Raw genomic sequence first — 17906 nt, 5'->3', positions numbered from 1 at the left:
GATAAATTACCAGTGGGTTCAGGAAAGCACCTAAAAATGGTTCAAATGGCTCTGAGCAGTATGGGACTTAACATCTGAGGTCATCAGTCCCCTAGAACTTAGAACTACTTAAACCTAACTAACCTAAGGACACCACACACATCCATGCCCGAGGCAGGATTCGAACCTGCGACCGTAGCGGTCACGCGGTTCCAGACTGTAGCGCCTAGAACCGAAAGCACCTAGTTTAGGGTAGGGAGGATAGAACGAAACCAAGTTTTAAGAGAGGTTAACACTGGAACAAACCTTTTTCAGAAAAAAAACAATATAATTCCAGCATATTGCATCACCACATGCAGCTGTTCGTTAAAAATTCTTAGCAATCACCAGAAATCCTATTGCCACGTAATTTTAACTCATTCAGTTGTCAATGTCAGCTATCTTTATTGCATCAAAATATTCGAGGACTAAAAAGAAAAAAAATGAACTAATTATCTGCACTGATGAATTAGTCATCAAACCCAGTTGACATAGTCTGCTTCTTTGAATATTATGTGACCACTGGTATAGATGTGTTAAGTGTTACAACATTTAGGTTAGCATCTCCCTTTTGTAAGAAATGGAGAAAGAGCGGTTGCCGTATTCATCAGGAATAGCTACAAATTTAAGAACATAAACAGTCATAAATTTTGCCTAGAGCAGCATATGGAAGCATGTGCCACACAAGTAGAATTTCATAATCAATTGTTCATAACGGTAATTGTATGTCGAGCACCTGCTGGTAATTTTAATCTGTTTATAAATGACCCTCATGCTCTACTAGTCTATTTAACAACAAAAAACAAAGAAATAATGATAGTTGCTGATTTTAACGTAGATTTTCTTAAAAATTCTCCCACCAAGAATCTATTAAAGTCGGTAACAAGTCAGTGACACTACAATTCGATTTAATTGTTACTGGAAACTTCCCAGCTCACAAACAGCGATTGATACTATCTTAATACAAAGGCCTAATGAACAAAATTATAGTGCAAAGGCAATAGTCAATGGTGTCTCCGAACGAGACAAGCAGTTCCTCTTGTTTAATGTTAATAATGAACAGGATAGAAGATCTGTTAAATCTGAATTCGAGATGCTTGTCAGTAAGCAAAAAACTGATTATTTTAGGACACTCTTCAAAGACATGGAGTGATGCATGCAGCGCTAACGGCAAGAATGAATAATACAATACTTTTATTAATAATGAACTTGTCTTACTTGAACATTGTTTTTCCCAAAAACTAACCCAGATTAGACCAAAGTCTACAACGAAACCATGGATCACTCATGGAATAAAATTATCGTGTGAAGCGAAAAGGAAACTGTATCTCTGATGTTAATGCTGTAGTCCATTACAAGACACACTGCAAAATATTAAAGTTAGTAATGTAGACATCAAAGGAAATACATTATTAGAAGAAGATAGTCGCACCAGATAACAAAATAAGGACAAGATGAGATACATTTGAGGAGTTTGGTAGAACCAAACATGAAAAGGACAAATAGCATTAACACTAAATGATACATTGTTAACAGATATGTGTAGTGTTGCAACACATTTTAACAAACATTTCAAAACCGTTTCTGAAAAGATGGCGTTGTCAGATTCAGTAGACACTGCTGTGGAATACCTCAGACCAGACAATACACATAATGTCACGAATATGAATATGACCCTCGCTACCCAAGCTGAAATAATGTCCATCATGAAACCCCTAAAATCAAAAAATTCTAGTCGTTATGTAAAATTCAACAAACTTAATTAAAGAGTGTGCTTCTGAGATTAGCTAGTCGTTTATAAGTGGAACATTTCTTGAATGGTTGAAATATGCTGAAGTTAAGCCTTTGTTTAAGTAAGGAGACGTAGAAATATCGTCAAATTTCCTTCCAATTTCACTTTTGCCAGCATTCTCAATTTCAGAAAAGGTAATATACAGTCGGCTTCTTAACCATCTGATAACAAATAATGTATTATCCGAGTCCCGGTTCGGAATTCTAAAGGATTCTGATATTGAGGTGGGAGTCTACACATACCACACTCAGTGAAAATGTTCTTAATTCATTAGACAATAAATTATAGGCTACTGGTGATCTATAAAAGGCATTTGACTGTATAAATCACAATAGCCTCTTAAGTAAATTAGAATATTATGATGTAACAGTAAATACTGTAAAATAGTTCAATTAGGAACTAAAGGTATCGCTAGCAAAGAAACATGAATTAAGCTGTCAGGCATCATCCAGCTGTAAACTAGTTACATGTGGCGTCCCACAGGATTCCATCTTTGGGCCCATGCTTCTTCTTGTGTGTATCACTGATCTTACACCACTAACTTGCTAGACGCCAAGTTTGTTTTGTTTGCAGATGACACAAACATTGCAGTAAATAGCAGATCAAATATAGTCTTAGTAAGATCGGTTAATGAGATCTTCATGGAATCAATAAATCCTTCCTAGTCAATTCTTTGACAATAAACGTTGAAACTAACAAAATAAACACACTAGGTGCACTTCAGAACTTATAAGAAATTTCTCACTAGTACATGCGTAAAACATGTTGACAGAGATATAGAAGAAGTGGGCCATGTTAAATTCTTAAGATTACAGCTTGAGAATAAATTCAACGGTGAACGGCACACCACAGAACTGCTGAGGCATGTAAATAAATCTGTATTTCCAATGTGAGTGTCGTCAGATGTAGGAGATGGCATATGCTTATTTTCATTCCATAATCTCGTATGGGATTATTTTTTGGGGTAACTCATCAGCCAAGCTAAAGTTTTCCAGCTGTAAAAACCTGCAGTAAGAATTATTTGAGGTGTGAACTCAAGAACATCCGGCAGAGACTTGTTTAGGAAACTAGGGATATTAACTACTGATTCCCAGTATTTTTATTCGTTAATGAAATTTGTCATTAAAAACAAATCTCTTTTCAAACCAACAGCTCAATTAATGAAATCAATACTAGAAATTAGAATAATCTTCACAAAGATTTAAAGCCACTCACTTTGGTTCAGAAAGGTGTTCGTCCTTCAGGGATACACATTTTCAATAAATTGCGTGCAGCCATAAAAAGTTTAACTACCAATGAAGTTCAGTTTAAAGGGAGCCTAAAGGTTTTATTAATGGCCCACTCCTCGTTCTCCATTGTTGAATTTCTTAGTAGAAACAACTGAAAAAACTGATTTGTTTGTATGTGTGTGTGTGTGTGTGTGTGTGTGTGTGTGTGTGTGTGTGTGTCTGTGTGTGTGTTTTCATGTATTTTAGTAGTAATATAAAACAATGCGAATATTAGTACAATCTGATTTCCGTAAAAATTCAGTGATGTATTGGGATTATTGAAAATAACTGTTGTAAAATGATTCTTCTATTCAGTTTTTATTACCTCGTAAATTAAAAGGTGTTTAAGAATTTTTTGACCCATGACGATCATTCCACTTGGGATCTGTGGAAGGTACATTAATACATTCGTTTTCCCTTGTAAATATTTTTGGTGTGTTCTTGTTCTTTTGACATGTTCTACATCATGGAGGAACTCCTCACTATGGTTCAACTGGAAAGAATAGTACATCTAATCTAGTATAATGATGTGACTTCGATAGTACGTTGCTAGTGAACTGTCTTATAGGTCCCAATGTTTTGACTAGATGTTAAATGAAGTAAATATATTTAAAACAATACGTTAATTATCGTTTGACAGTTCTACTCTTACGATATTATATGTTTACAAAGATTATACAAATGAGCAACGATATTGTTTTACTAACTAAATTTTGTTACGATTATCTTTGCTTGTTGCATATGTGATTTCCAATTTATCCTTTTTCATTTTCTAAAAGAACACAACCACAAGAACATGACTACATCGGTGGTGTTTACCTATACATGTTAGCAACTTCGCTGTGCCACAACATGAAGAGCAGCAGCCTGATGATATATTCCAGCAGGTTAGGGAACCACCCCACTGGTCCTAAATGTCTTTTAATTTTTAGATGAAAAGTTTTCGGATAGGCAGATTGGACGAGATGATCCTGTTCGATGGCCCCACCATTCCCTGACTTCATACCACTAGACGTCTTGCTGTGGAGTTTTGTAAAGGATTTGGTATACTGAATCAAGGTAGAGACCGATAGGACTTCAAGGCACACATTCGCAAACATGTTACCGTAGAGATTTTGAATCATGCGTGCACAGAAACGGAATTCCGATTAGACATTAATATAGTATAGTTCTGAGGTATTAGGATCTTAAGCTGTGGATATTTTATCACAGACTCAGTTCCTTTGACTGTTCAGAGATGTCATTAAACCCGCCCAAAGACGTATACAACCAAGCATGAGCAGCTCCTATTAGACGGAGGGGATCCGACAGCCAATCAGTTCCAGTCATTCCACCAGGAAGAAGGTACACGCCTCGTCTTTACTTCAACCATGCCTAGATGGTCTATACCGCGGTTCGATCGCGTCGGCATTGTTACTTTGTGCCAGGAAGGTCTCTCAACAAGGGAAGTGCCCAGGCGTCTCGGAGTGAACCAAAGCGATGTTATTCGGACATGGATGAGATACAGGAGACAGGAACTGTCGATGACAAGCCTCGTTCAGCCGCCCAAGGGCCACTACTGCAATGCATGATCACTACCTGCTGATTATGGCTCGGAGGATCCCTGACAGCAATGCTACCATGTTTATTAATGCTTTTCGTGCAGCCACGGGACGTCGTGTTACGACTCAAACTGTGAGTAATAGGCTGCATGATGCGCAACTTCACTCCCGACGTCCATGACGAGGTCCATCTTTGCAACAACGACACCATGCGGCGCAGTACAAATGGGCCCAAATGGACCGCTCAGGATTGGCATCACGTTCTCTTCACCGATGAGTGTCGCTTATGCCTTCAACCAGACAATCGTCGAAGACGTGTTTGGAGTCAACTCCGTCAGGCTGAAAGCCTTAGACACACTGTCCAGCGAGTGCAGCATGGTGGAGGTTCCCTGCTGTTTTGGGGTGTCGTTATGGGGGGCCGAAGTATGCCGCTGGTGCTTACGGAAGGCGCCGTAACGGCTGTACGATACGTGAATGCCATCTTCCGACCGATAGTGCAACCATATGGCCGGCCGCTGTGGCCGAGCAGTTGTAGGTGCTTCAGTCCAGAACCGCGCTGCTGCTATGGTCACAGGTTGGAATCCTGCCTCCGGCATGGATGTGTGTAATGTCCTTAGGTTAGTTAGGTTTAAGTAGTTTTAAGTCTAGGGGACTGATGACCTCAGATGTTAAGTCCCGTAGTGCTTAGAGTAATATCGGCAGCATATTGGCGAGGCATTCGTCTTCATGGACGACAATTCGCATCCCCATCGTGTACATTTTGTGAACGACTTCCTTCAGGATAACGACAACGCCCGACTAGAGTGGCCAGCATGTTCTCCAGACATCAAACCTATTGAACATGCCTAGGCTGTTTATGGACGACGTGACCCACCAACCACTCTGAGGGATCAACGCTAAATTGCCGTTGAGGAGTGGGACAATCTGGGCCAACACTGCCTTGATGAACTTGTGGATAGTATGCCAAGACGAATACAGGCATGTACCAATGCAAGAGGACGTGCTACTGAATATTAGAGGTACCGGTGTGTACAGCAGTCTGGACCACCACCTCTGAAGGTCTAGCTGTATGGTGGTACAACATGCAATGTGTGGTTTTCATGTGCAATGAAACGGGCGGAAATTATGTTTATGTTGATCTCTAATCCAATTTTCTGTACAGGTTCCGGAACAGTCGGGACCGAAGTGATGCAACACTTTTTTTGATGTGTGTATATTGGGTTGTTCAGCGGAGAATTCCGAGCATCGCGTAATGATGTGTTTTAGGTATGATACTTTGCCCCAGTTATGTTACCAACTAAACTAGGCTACAACTCGAATTCTCTTTATATCAGTTGGGTGCCCTAGTCGCGTTCTAATAATGGCAGCCGAAAGTCTTCTAGCAAGATCATTGTGAGTGTACCAAGGTGCAGTGTGTACGCAGGGGCTCTCTCGTTTTGAAACGCGTTCCATCGCCTGTTGTTTCATGACTGACCCCTGACCCTGAGCTTAAATTCTGATCACATTGCATTACGAACAACTGTATGTTAAACCTTGCCGGAATCGTGGAAATGTCTACTTTTATTTAGTCTATGAATATATGAATATTACATCTTAGCTGAAATGGGGGCGACATGCGCAGTAGTATTTAAGAGAAACCGAATTTTTTATAGCTTTTTTCGGCCATGTCAACTTCAAGGACACATAAGAATCAGACTGTGATTAGGAGAAAAATTTACTTTGCACCATTTAAATATACAACTACATTCTATTCGCAGGCGAATTTTCGGTATTTTCTGGTTACCAGTACTTGATTCATGGCTGTAATGTCAAACGAAAGACGCTAATCATAGGTGTTTAATTTCCTTGTCCACTGATCGTAATATACTTCCCAAAAGGCATTCCTGCGCCCTGAAGAGCAGTCGCGAGTGTCCCAATAGGCCAGCTTAACTAAATTCCTCATATGACGTGGCATTAGATGGAAGCCGTGTATTATTGCTTTCCGTTCATTCAATAGCAGAATTCTTTCTCCGTTTCGTAGACGGATTTCGTGATACTGGATTTTTCGTCGTGTGATATGGAGCCTGATCTAAAACAATCGCAGATCTGTTTGCCAATATTTCGGGAACACTCCTAAATCACTCTTCGTAGTGTTTGGCATTCATTTCAGAATGATAATCTGCACTTCCTTCTTGCCCAATAAACATAGACCAGAATTTTTCACGAACCTATCTCCGTTTCCAATGCGGCATTTTGTAATCCTTTTTCCGGAATCGAACGGTGTTTGAATTCCTCGTTTCCAGTCATTCCACTCTTGAACACTTCCTCTGTGATAATCGTATAGATTTCCTAATGCATAAGCCATTTTTTGTTCCTGTTAACCAAACTATCGAACGATTTGCACCACACTAGCTCTAATTAGTGTAATAAATAGTCCATCCAGCGTTGCGCAAGTGTCCTATTTCCCGCAAGAAGTCGTGTCTTTTTCCTACTGCTTGGTTATTTTCCATCAGCACAGGTTCTTTTTTTTTTTTTTTTTTTTAACTTTGTGTATCTGAAGCCAATTATCGAATAGCGCGCCAAAGAGTAGTTTCACCCATATCAGGAAAATCTTCCACCTCATTCTTCAACTTTTATAACTCGGCCGCCACTGTTGGAAACAACTTTTCCACACAGAAGTCGTGGATTTTTCTTATTATGGCTCCTTGTGCAAACTCATCCAATACAAACATCTGTCACCTGCCAGAACTCTTTCTTACTTACTGTGATACGGAACTGCTCGCGTGCTGTTCTTCTTCGGCCTCAAAGTAAGCCAGCGCGGCTGATCACCATAGACTTTTCACAACTCCGGAAATGATGCATGGTTTCACACAAGTACAAGGCAACCAATTATGTTACGAGCACTGTCTCAGGAATACACAACAACCAATGGGAGCACGATTGTTTCCTGTCTGACGGGAAGTCGCGATGTAAACACTGCAACAGCAAACAATGAAGTGGAAATACTGTTCAGAGGTCCGGCAACATAGCACACGCGAGCACGCGGCGCATAGAAACGCAAAAGGAAATAAATTAAAGATGTGGTATAAGTTACAGATGTGATATTAGCGCTTTAGCATAACAGTTGTGGAAGGCCACAACAGAACCTGTATTTCCACTTTTCGTCTTGTTAATATGTAGCACCATTAGCCGAATTGCAGCAATCTACGCCCATCATTATTAGGAAAACACGCCTATTGGAAAACAACGACAATTCGTCTGAAAGTTGAGTATGGTTGTATCTTCAAACTGTGCAAAAGAAATTTTACTCCTAATTGTGGTCTGACTCCTATGACTCTTCAAATTTGACACTCGCCAAAAAATGGTCGAGAAAGCACGCCTTCTCTTCAATATTACCGTGTATCCCCTCCACTTTCCAACTAAAATGTAATATTCATACACCAAGTAAAAGTAAACATCTCCACGATTCCGGCAAGGTATAACAGGCCGATGTTTGTTATGCCATGTGACCAGAATATGAGCTCAAAGTCGGGGGTGAATCTTCATGAAATGGATTTAATAGGGTCTCTCAAGACCAGACGGTGGTACGCTACGGTCGCACGTTCGAATCCTGCCTCGGGCATGGATGTGTGTGATGTCTTTAGGTTAGTTAGGTTTCAGTAGTTCTAAGTTCTAGGTGACTGATGACCTCAGATGTTAAGTCCCATAGTGCTCACAACCATTTGAACCATTTTTATAGGAAGAAAACGGATCGATCAAAGTAAAGAGACTGGATTTACCGGTGAATATTTTATCCAGTCTGTGCGCAGGACACAGGAAGGTCAGGCAGTACCCCCCCCCCCCCCGCCCCCGCCCCCCTAGAGCCCTCCATTAGTCATCGCTGCATTGGCCGGGAATGATTCTTCTTGTTCTGATGTTGGCGATACATATTTTCGTCGGGTCTTGTGTCGAAAGCTTTCGTGCCGCTCTGCAGCTGCTACAACTTAATGTGCTGTACCAATGTGTGGCGCTGCAGCAGACATTATGCAATGAACCGTTACCTCTTGTTTTCGCTTTGTTGGCCGTTGCGTTACACTACGCAAGATGGCGAAATTTACTCCCCCCACAGCGTTCCTCTCATATGCGGCAGTCGTCGCTCAGCCATCTCCCCGCCCCCCATCCTCCACCACAGGGTTCGTTAAAAAGTAAACAAATTATAGTGGTACGCTCATATTTATAAAAATGTCAAGTGGTACACAGTGAACAAAAGTCTGGGAACCCCCTGGTCTAGACTTCCCACAGTTGACGTCTTTTCTTACTCCATGCAGGAATTTTGTGTGTGAGAAATCTATGCACTGCCTTTTAGCTTGTAGAATGCTCTCATGTCCTAATTCGTCCACTGCTTCATTACGACTTATACCAGAGTCACACTAGTTCGTGGCGACAGATTTATTTCAGTAATGTGTAAAATATATCTGTCGGTGCATGAGGTCCACTTACGTCGTTCCAATAGCTAAAGAGTTCTTTTAGAGTCAGTCAAAACTCGATTGTAGCTGCGTGTAGCTCGCTGCTGCTTCAGGCGCGGATGCAAGGAGAAGGGTGGAGGGGGGCTACCACGCCCTCTTCAACCCTCTCCTCCAAAGAACATTTTTATGCCAAGAGCGTTTATATTTTTGCTAATATCAATTTATGGATTTCTTAGACAATTTTCGGAAGATAAAGTTGCGTGAAAACCGTTTACAGTGACAAGGAATTCCTGTTTGGCACAGTTGCTCGCTTGGTTTGCGCACTGGGCAGCAGCAGAGAGTGTACCAGCCAGGCGAAGGTGCACACTCTCACAGATCGGCCACACCTGCTGCCAACAGCAAAGACGACACAGATCTATAGTCCACAGTCAGAACCGGCCAACCACAGAATGCTGAGTAAGGGAGGAAGCAAAAGACCTTCCACTGGGGAAACAACAGTCCTCTTGTCCGCTGAGGGCGTATAGCCGTAGTCTGCGTTCGCACTCGTAGTGAGAAATGAAATAGTACGCTAACAACGGCGAGCACACAATTCGATTTTATATCATGTTGTTATTATTACTGTAAGTTGTCCTAAAGCGAGTTTGTTACTATTACATTATAAAATTAGGTTGCTGCTTTTAAGTTGTCGCAGTCTGCCAACGCTGGGTTACTTTTCGATTCGGTGACTATACGCAGTTTTGAGGCGAAGAATTCGTCGAGCCATGTTCGGAGCGCATTTTCATCAGGAAAGGAATTTCCTTGAAGGTTTTTCGTCGGAGAGCGGAAATGGTGAAAGTCTGACGGCTGCGGAATGACTTTCCAACCCATCTACTGCATAGCGTTTTTGTCAGTCTACCACAAAGCGTGCGGGCGTCATCGAAGAGCAACACCACTTCATGCAGTCTTCCTGGTCGTTGTTCTAGGATTGAGTCTGCAAGACGTCTAGCTGTTGACACTAAATGGCAACAGTGGTGGTTTCATCTCGGGGAACCAGTTCGTTCTACACCACACCGCCGCTGTTGCACGAGATGCATAACATTATCTTCTGTGGATGCCCGCAGGTCTTTGTACCGACAGTTGCTGCTTTGTTTGGGCTCAGCCACTCCTTTTCTTCCCCTTTGTCAGCATAAAGACACAAAAAAAAATGGTTCAAATGGCTCTGAGCACTATGGGACTCAACTTCTGATGTCATTAGTCCCCTAGAACTTAGAACTAGTTAAACCTAACTAACCTAAGGACATCACACACATCCATGCCCGAGGCAGGATTCGAACCTGCGACCGTAGCAGTCGCGCGGTTCCGGACTGAGCGCCTAGAACCGCTAGACGACCGCGGCCGGCATAAAGACACAATTTCTTGACACCAGTAAACGGTACAGGATAAGGAATTGCCGGTGTTGTTTGCGAGGCAGTCGATGAGAAGCAAGTAGAGATGCGCGTGCGGCCCGCTGATTTTTGTGATTTTGGCTTAGGGCGTGTGGTACCCACACTCGCGATTTTTGAACCTTCTCCACTGCATGTGAATGACGCACGACGGTGGTACGATCACAGTTCGTATCATCTGCCAGTTTTCGAGTACACTGACGGTGATAATTGTGGATTAATGCGTTTAAACGATCTTCATCAAGCTCCGAAGATCTTCCCAAATGTGAAGAGTCACTAATGTCAAACTGATCCTCCTTAAAACGAGAGAAACGTTTTCTCGCCATGTTCCCCATACACGACGTCAATGTTTCTGGCTGCCTGCGCTGCTGTCACTCCTCTACTGATCTCAAACAGAAGGTTATGTCGGAAATGTTTCAGTTTCTCCACTTGACACTCCATTTTCTATCATCCACAGCTCCACTCACTATCTCCACATCGAAAAATGACCGTATGTATAATCAGATAGGAACAGTGAAGTATAAATGAAAAATGATAGTTGCTAAATAAATCCATAGCAAATGGTATACCAAAATTCAAAAGAAAAACGCTACGAACTTATGCTGCAACAATGGTACAGAGGAGAGCGAAAGACCTTCGATACAGTTCCACACTGTCACCTAACGAACAGAATACGAGCGTACCGGAATATCAGACCAGCTGTGTAACGAGTGGACTGAAGACTTTCTAGCAAACCGGAACAATGCTGACGAAATAAATTTCGGGTGAACAGCGTGGTATGAGTGTGCACAGGACACAATATTTCGGCAATCGACCACGTTTCCATCAGGCAGGTGCGCTGATGTACTGGCAAAATTCGGTAGCACACGTTCTTCTCGGCACTTCATAAGAAAAACAAAAGAACTCAGTAGACGACTTCTCCGATGACGCAGCTTGTCGATCCTTTTCATGCTGCGATACATCTCCTCCCCGTAGAGGTATGTGATGTGATTCTTCCATTTCTCCAGGCGTATTTTATGACGAAATAAATCTCGGGTGAACAGCCTGGTATGAATGTGCATAAGAAACAATATTTCGGCAATCGACCACGTTGCCATCATCACGTGCGCTGATGTACAGTACATCAGCACATCTGATGATGGAAACGTGGTCGATTGCCGAAATATGGTTTCTTATGCACATTCATACCAGGCTGTTCACCCGAGATTTATTTCGTCATAAAATACGCCTGGAGAAATGGAAGAATCACAGAACAAAGCTTGTAGTTCTCAACTGGGAGAAATCTTCAGACGTAAAAGGAAATTCGGGCGTACGCTAAAGGGTTGTTATAGAATAGCTACTTTTCACAATATGTACAAGGGCGTGCTGAAAAGTAATGCCTCCGAATTGTTATCTGAAAAGTCTTAAGTATTTCCAAATAAAACAAACGTTCTGCGTCTTTGTTCTTCACATCTACATATTTGTAACCACCTGCCGCTAGAAGCGTCAGAATTGTAGGGTGTAACATGGCAGTGTGTGACGTAACTATGTGTGTTAGAAACGAGATTCTGTAATCGAGTTTGGAATTCGACTTCGTCCGCACATCGGGCACCTTCTCCTTCGGCAGGGCAATGCCGCAGCACACACGAGCGCTGCGACATCGGTAGCAGTCCGACTCCTTGCGGTCTCCATCATCGATGATTAGCCATAGAGTCCCGAGTTGGCACCATCCGATTCTGATATGTTTCCAAAACCTAAAGTACACCTTCGAGGACTTTACTTATTGGTGGCCGGCCGGGGTGGCCGAGCGGTTCTAGGCGCTACAGTCTGGAACCGCGCGACCGCTACGGTCGCAGGTTCGAATCCTGCCTCGGGCATGAATGTGTGTGATGTCCTTAGGCTGGTTAGGTTTAAGTAGTTCTAAGTTCTTGGTGACTGATGACCTCAGAAGTTAAGTCCCATAGTGCTCAGAGCTATTTGTACAAACTTAGATAGTGATGAAGGGCTGTAAGCACAGGTGAGGTTGTGGCTCCGTCAACAGTGTCAAACATGCTACAGCAACGTATCAACAAACGAGTCTGGTGTTGGGAGAAATGTGTTCGTTGCCGGTGTCAGTCCACTGTGAAATTCATATGTAGACGTGAAGTATAAAGACGAATCATATTAATAACGTTTGTTTTATGCAAAAAACTTTAAGTGTTTTCATATAAAAAATTCTGAAGCATTACTTTTAAGCACGCCCTCGTATAAACGAGTTAGTGGGTTAAATCGTTAAGTTCCATTACGGTTTTCGCAAATGTTGCCGTTGTACACAAATAAGTCTGAACGCTAGAAAACCGTGGCAGAATGCAGGATCGATGCTTGGTGCAACGTTTGGTATTTGACTTTCAACATAAACAGACAGAACGCACTGCGCACAATCAGGCTAAAATATATGTCTGCACGATTAGCAGAACACTCGCTGGAAGCCGCCACATCCATAAAATCTCTCGGAGTATCCGTACGGAGCGATTCAAACTGGAAGTGCCAACCAATACGCTGTTTCCTCCTACGCATACTGCGAGGAGAGGCCACCAACGTAAATGTAGAGAAATTCGAAAAATTGTTCAAATGGCTCTGAGCACTATGGGACTTAACTTCTAAGGTCATCAGTCCCATAGAAGTTAGAACTACTTAAACCTAACTAACCTAAGGACATCACACACATCCGTGCCCGAGGCAGGATTCGAACCTGCGACCGTAGTGGCCGCGCGGTTCCAGACTGTAGCGCCTAGAACCGCTCGGCCACCCCGGCCGGCAGAGAAATTCGAGCTCAAACGGAGGCCTACTGATACAGTCATTTTTGAATGGACCTTACACCAAAACTTAAGTTTTCGGGGACCACCTGAAACACTCTGCGGGTGAGAAATTAGAATGTAACAGGATGGGCTTTAGAGTTTAAAGAACAGAGCAAAATGGATATTTTACCTTTACTGCGGTTGCTAAGTTTTGCAATTTCTTTGAAAAAAGGAAGTCTAAAATCTTGGAATATGGTCCTTTTCTTGACGAAGTAATTCATTTGCTTGATGAAGTTACATTTCTGGTAATGTTTTAAGTTCTTTCTTTCTCTTTTTTTACGCAAACATTTTCATAGTATTGTAACTCTAATCAAAGTACATACAAAATGGTTTCACTGGTCATCATCATCAGCAGAACTCTCACGTACAGGCCATTTATTCGAAATACCTATGTTCGTGGCCGGCCGGGGTGGCCGAGCGGTTCTAGGCGCTACAGTCTGGAACCCCGCGACCGCTACGGTCGCAGGTTCGAATCTTGCTTCGGGCATGAATGTGTGTGATGTCCTTAGGTTAGTTAGGTTTAAGTAGTTCTAAGTTCTAGGGGACTGATGACCTCAGAAGTTAAGTCCCATAGTGCTCAGAGCCATTTTTGAACCTATGTTCGTGCCGAATATATAATCAAATAAACGTTGTATGTCTTATATTTTACTCGTGTTTGTAGCCACTGGTCCAGCGTAAGGCTTTTCAACTTTAAAAACAACAGACACTACCGGAAATAAAAGATTCTTGGTACGTGAATTACGTTGAAACTCAGTACTAGATGCCATTTCACATCGCACAAAAATGTTCAGAAATATCAACAGTTCAACTACCGGAACCTAAACGTAACCCACAGTGGATTAGGTATTTAGTAGATGGCATGCGAAAATGATCCCCATCCGACTGGTATTATTACTGTAGAGAGTAAAGCCCTTTCAAAAATGACTCCACTGTAACGAAGTCGCAAAAACACATCAACAATGTGTGGAATAAAGCCCCTCTCATATAGAAAGATGCATCTATGTACATAAAATTGTAGTGTAATAAATATGTGATGTACTGAATCGACTGTGAGAAAGCTAAGTGGCAAAGACGTTATCTGAGAGACTATGATAATTATATCGTTGACTCGGAATATTACTCTCTCTGTGGTTTACTCGTAACTATGGGTAACTAGAGTTTTCTGCCCAAATTCAGTGTAAAACTCCTTTAAACGATTTTATGAACACGATGGGATGAATAATTTTCTTTTCTGGATTGAAAGTTGGAAATTGTCTATATTTAATAAGTTTTTCCTCCATATGAAGTGTTGCATAATCTGATACACGATGATGCATGCCACTCCTATATGGGGAATCGTCAGTATGTCGATGTTCATGTACACCAGCATTTTGTTGGAAGCGAGATGGATTAACTCTCTCGCCTGTGTAGAAGTTCTCGGAACCTACTAAAGAAAACCACTGCAATTCTCAATACTGAAGACCTCAATGCGGTTTTTTGCCTGGTTTTCCCGTTATCCATGCTCGAGTGAGGAGACAAGATATAAATCCAGGATTGTCTTTTTGTTTTCCAGTATTGAGAACTGTAGTGGAGACACAATCATACACTCACTTACACCATACAATACCATCATTCACAAAACAAATATTAAAAAGTGTTATCAGTTTGTTGATATTATACATGTGTGTTAAATAATGAACAGCTGTGGATAGGAGTTCATAAACGACCTTCAGTACTCTTATGTACTCCTAGAGCGGCATGTGTAGTGTAATAAATATGTAATGTACTGAATCGACTGTGAGAAAGCTAAGTGGCACAGACGTTATCTGAGAGACTCTATGATAATCATATCGTTGACTCGGAATATTACTCTCTCTGTGGTTTACTCGTAACTAAGGGTAACTAGAGTTTTCTGTTCGCTTCTTTTGATGTTATGTGGAGAATTGTACAAGAGACATAATAAACCGTTATTATTTCATGAGAACAAAGGTGAGCGTCACGATCTTTATTAGTATTTTTGGAAGTATTGAAATAGCAGAATTGTTTCAGATTGAATGCGACGTGTACGGGAAGAGACGTGGACAACAGCACTCGAACCTGCAATCTCATGTCTACATCTACATCTACATGATTACTCTGCAATTCACATTTAAGTGCTTGGCAGAGGGTTCATCGAACCACAACCATACTATGTCTCTACCATTCCACTCCCGAACAGCGCGCGGGAAAAACGAACACCTAAACCTTTCTGTTCGAGTTCTGATTTCTCTTATTTTATTTTGATGATCATTCCTACCTATGTAGGTTGGGCTCAACAAAATATTTTCGCATTCGGAAGAGAAAGTTGGTGACTGAAATTTCGTAAATAGATCTGCCCGCGACGAAAAACCTCTTTGCTTTAATGACTTCCATCCCAACTCGCGTATCAAATCTGCCACACTCTCTCCCCTGTTACGTGATGATACAAAACGAGCTGCCCTTTTTTGCACCCTTCGATGTCCTCCGTCAATCCCACCTGGTAAGGATCCCACACCGCGCAGCAATATTCTAACAGAGGACGAATGAGTGTAGTGTAAGCTGTCTCTTTAGTCGACTTGTTGCATCTTCTAAGTGTCCTGCCAATGAAACGCAACCTTTGGCTCGCCTTCCCCACAATATTATCTATGTGGTCTTTCCAACTGAAGTTGTTCGTAATTTTAACACCCGGGTACTTGGTTGAAGTGACAGCCTTGACAATTGTACTATTTATCGAGTAATCGAATTCCAACGGATTTCTTTTGGAACTCATGTGGATCACCTCACACTTTTAGTTATTTAGCGTCAACTGCCACCTGCCACACCATACAGCAATCTTTTCTAAATCGCTTTGCAACTGATACTGGTCTTCGGATGACCTTACTAGACGGTAAATTACAGCATCATCTGCGAACACCATAAGAGAACTGCTCAGATTGTCACCCAGGTCATCTATATAGATCAGGAACAGCAGAGGTCCCAGGACGCTTCCGTGGGGAACACCCGATATCACTTCAGTTTTACTCGATGATTTGCCGTCTATTACTACGAACTGCAACCTTCCTGACAGGAAATCACGAATCCAGTCGCACAACTGAGGCGATACCCCGTAGGCCCGCAGCTTGATTAGAAGTCGCTTGTGAGTAACGGTGTCAAAAGCTTTCCGGAAATCTAGAAATACGGAATCAACCTGAGATCCCTGTCGATAGCGGCCATTACTTCGTGCGAATTAAGAGCTAGCTGCGTTGCACAAGCACGATGTTTTCTGAAACCATGCTGATTGCGTAGCAATAGATCTTTCCCTTCGAGGTGATTCATAATGTTTGAATACTGTATATACTCCAAAACCCTACTGCAAACCGACGTCAATGATACAGGTCTGTAGTTCGATGGATTACTCCTACTACCCTTCTTAAACACTGGTGCGACCTGCGCAATGTATGAATAGTTGCTAAAAATATCCAGCCGTCTCTCCCAAGACTCTTCATACGCGCAACAAACAGTAATTCTTTTAACAGCACTATCTGAGACAATTTTATCACGTTGTTACGACCTTTTACTGCGAGCATAATACATCGACAACAGACAAACAAAAAATAGACAAACACATAAAAGAATCTACCACAGAATCTCGTACCGGTACTAGTTCGCCTAAATTTGGGGTGAGACCCTTTTAAAAATGGTGGTATCAATTGTTCTTCCCGCGAACAATTGACAACTGAAATTGGCAAAAGAGATTCTGACAATGGCATACAAAGTATCCTCGCGGAGTATAGGTATAGATGTGGAAATTATATTCGGGTGAGAGGGGAGAGGGAGAGAAAGTAAGAATGACCCCCAGAACCGAGACGCTGCTACGCTTACCAAAAGAACAGAGCAGTCTTGAGCAGGTGGGCAGCAGGTGCCGCTGTAGGAACTGGCGCCCTGAGACAGGCACGGTGACAGGGACAGGGGGAGGGGAGGGGGACAGGAAGCGGGCCATCAGCGCGCCGCACTCACCGCGGTCCGCTAGGGCCCCCAGCAGCAGCGGCAGCAGCAGCAGCGCCGCCAGACACCACGTACTCACTGTGCCGCACTCCATCGCCACTCCAACACTGACCGCGGGCCGCTCTGCCGCCGCGCCGCCCCTGACACGGACCTCGCGGGTCAAAGACCACCTCCTCCTCCTCCCGCCAGAGCACGTCATGCGCACCGCACGGCCAAAGGCGTTACTACGTCTGCGACGTACTGTGTACCACGCAAACCGTCCCACAGATAACAGCTGCCACACACTTAGCCCCAGTGGTGGCTCGTGACGAAAGAAGATGGTGGTGCACTTTGCTCGCAAAGGAAAACATCAACAAAAGAGAGAAAATCAGTACACTGCTCATGTTTTTGTAATGCCTGATATACGAGGTTTGTCCGGAAAATACGTACAGTAGAGCGTCGATTGTCCGAAGTAATTGGGGGACATGTGTGTTCGGAAAACTGGTTTGTTCGGGTAATCGAATTGCACATGTTTATTTGCCAAAAAAGAGTACTGTACAGTAAATTTATTCATAAAAACAGGCATCTCTGTTAGTATTACAAAGTAACATACAAAGGCAACTTCAGTAGGAAGATACAGGGTGTTACAAAAAGGTACGGCCATAC

At 42.6% G+C, this 17906-nt stretch overlaps 1 protein-coding gene across 1 annotated transcript in view; it reads right to left on the bottom strand.

Moving 5' to 3' along the window:
• The window catches only part of LOC126483736 (uncharacterized), a 96542-nt gene extending 79075 nt beyond the window's left edge, over nt 1-17467 (bottom strand). Inside the window, exon 1 of the mRNA XM_050106853.1 lies at nt 17274-17467. Coding sequence (XP_049962810.1) covers nt 17274-17460 — 187 coding nt within the window. The 5' untranslated portion in view covers nt 17461-17467. The remainder of the gene's footprint in view (nt 1-17273) is intronic.
• Nucleotides 17468-17906: the final 439 nt, after the last annotated feature.

This window comes from Schistocerca serialis, chromosome 6, assembly GCF_023864345.2.
Source record: "Schistocerca serialis cubense isolate TAMUIC-IGC-003099 chromosome 6, iqSchSeri2.2, whole genome shotgun sequence".
NCBI lineage: Eukaryota > Metazoa > Arthropoda > Insecta > Orthoptera > Acrididae > Schistocerca > Schistocerca serialis.
Note: the sequence above shows the minus strand (reverse complement) of the source record. Positions and strands in the feature narration are given on the sequence as shown.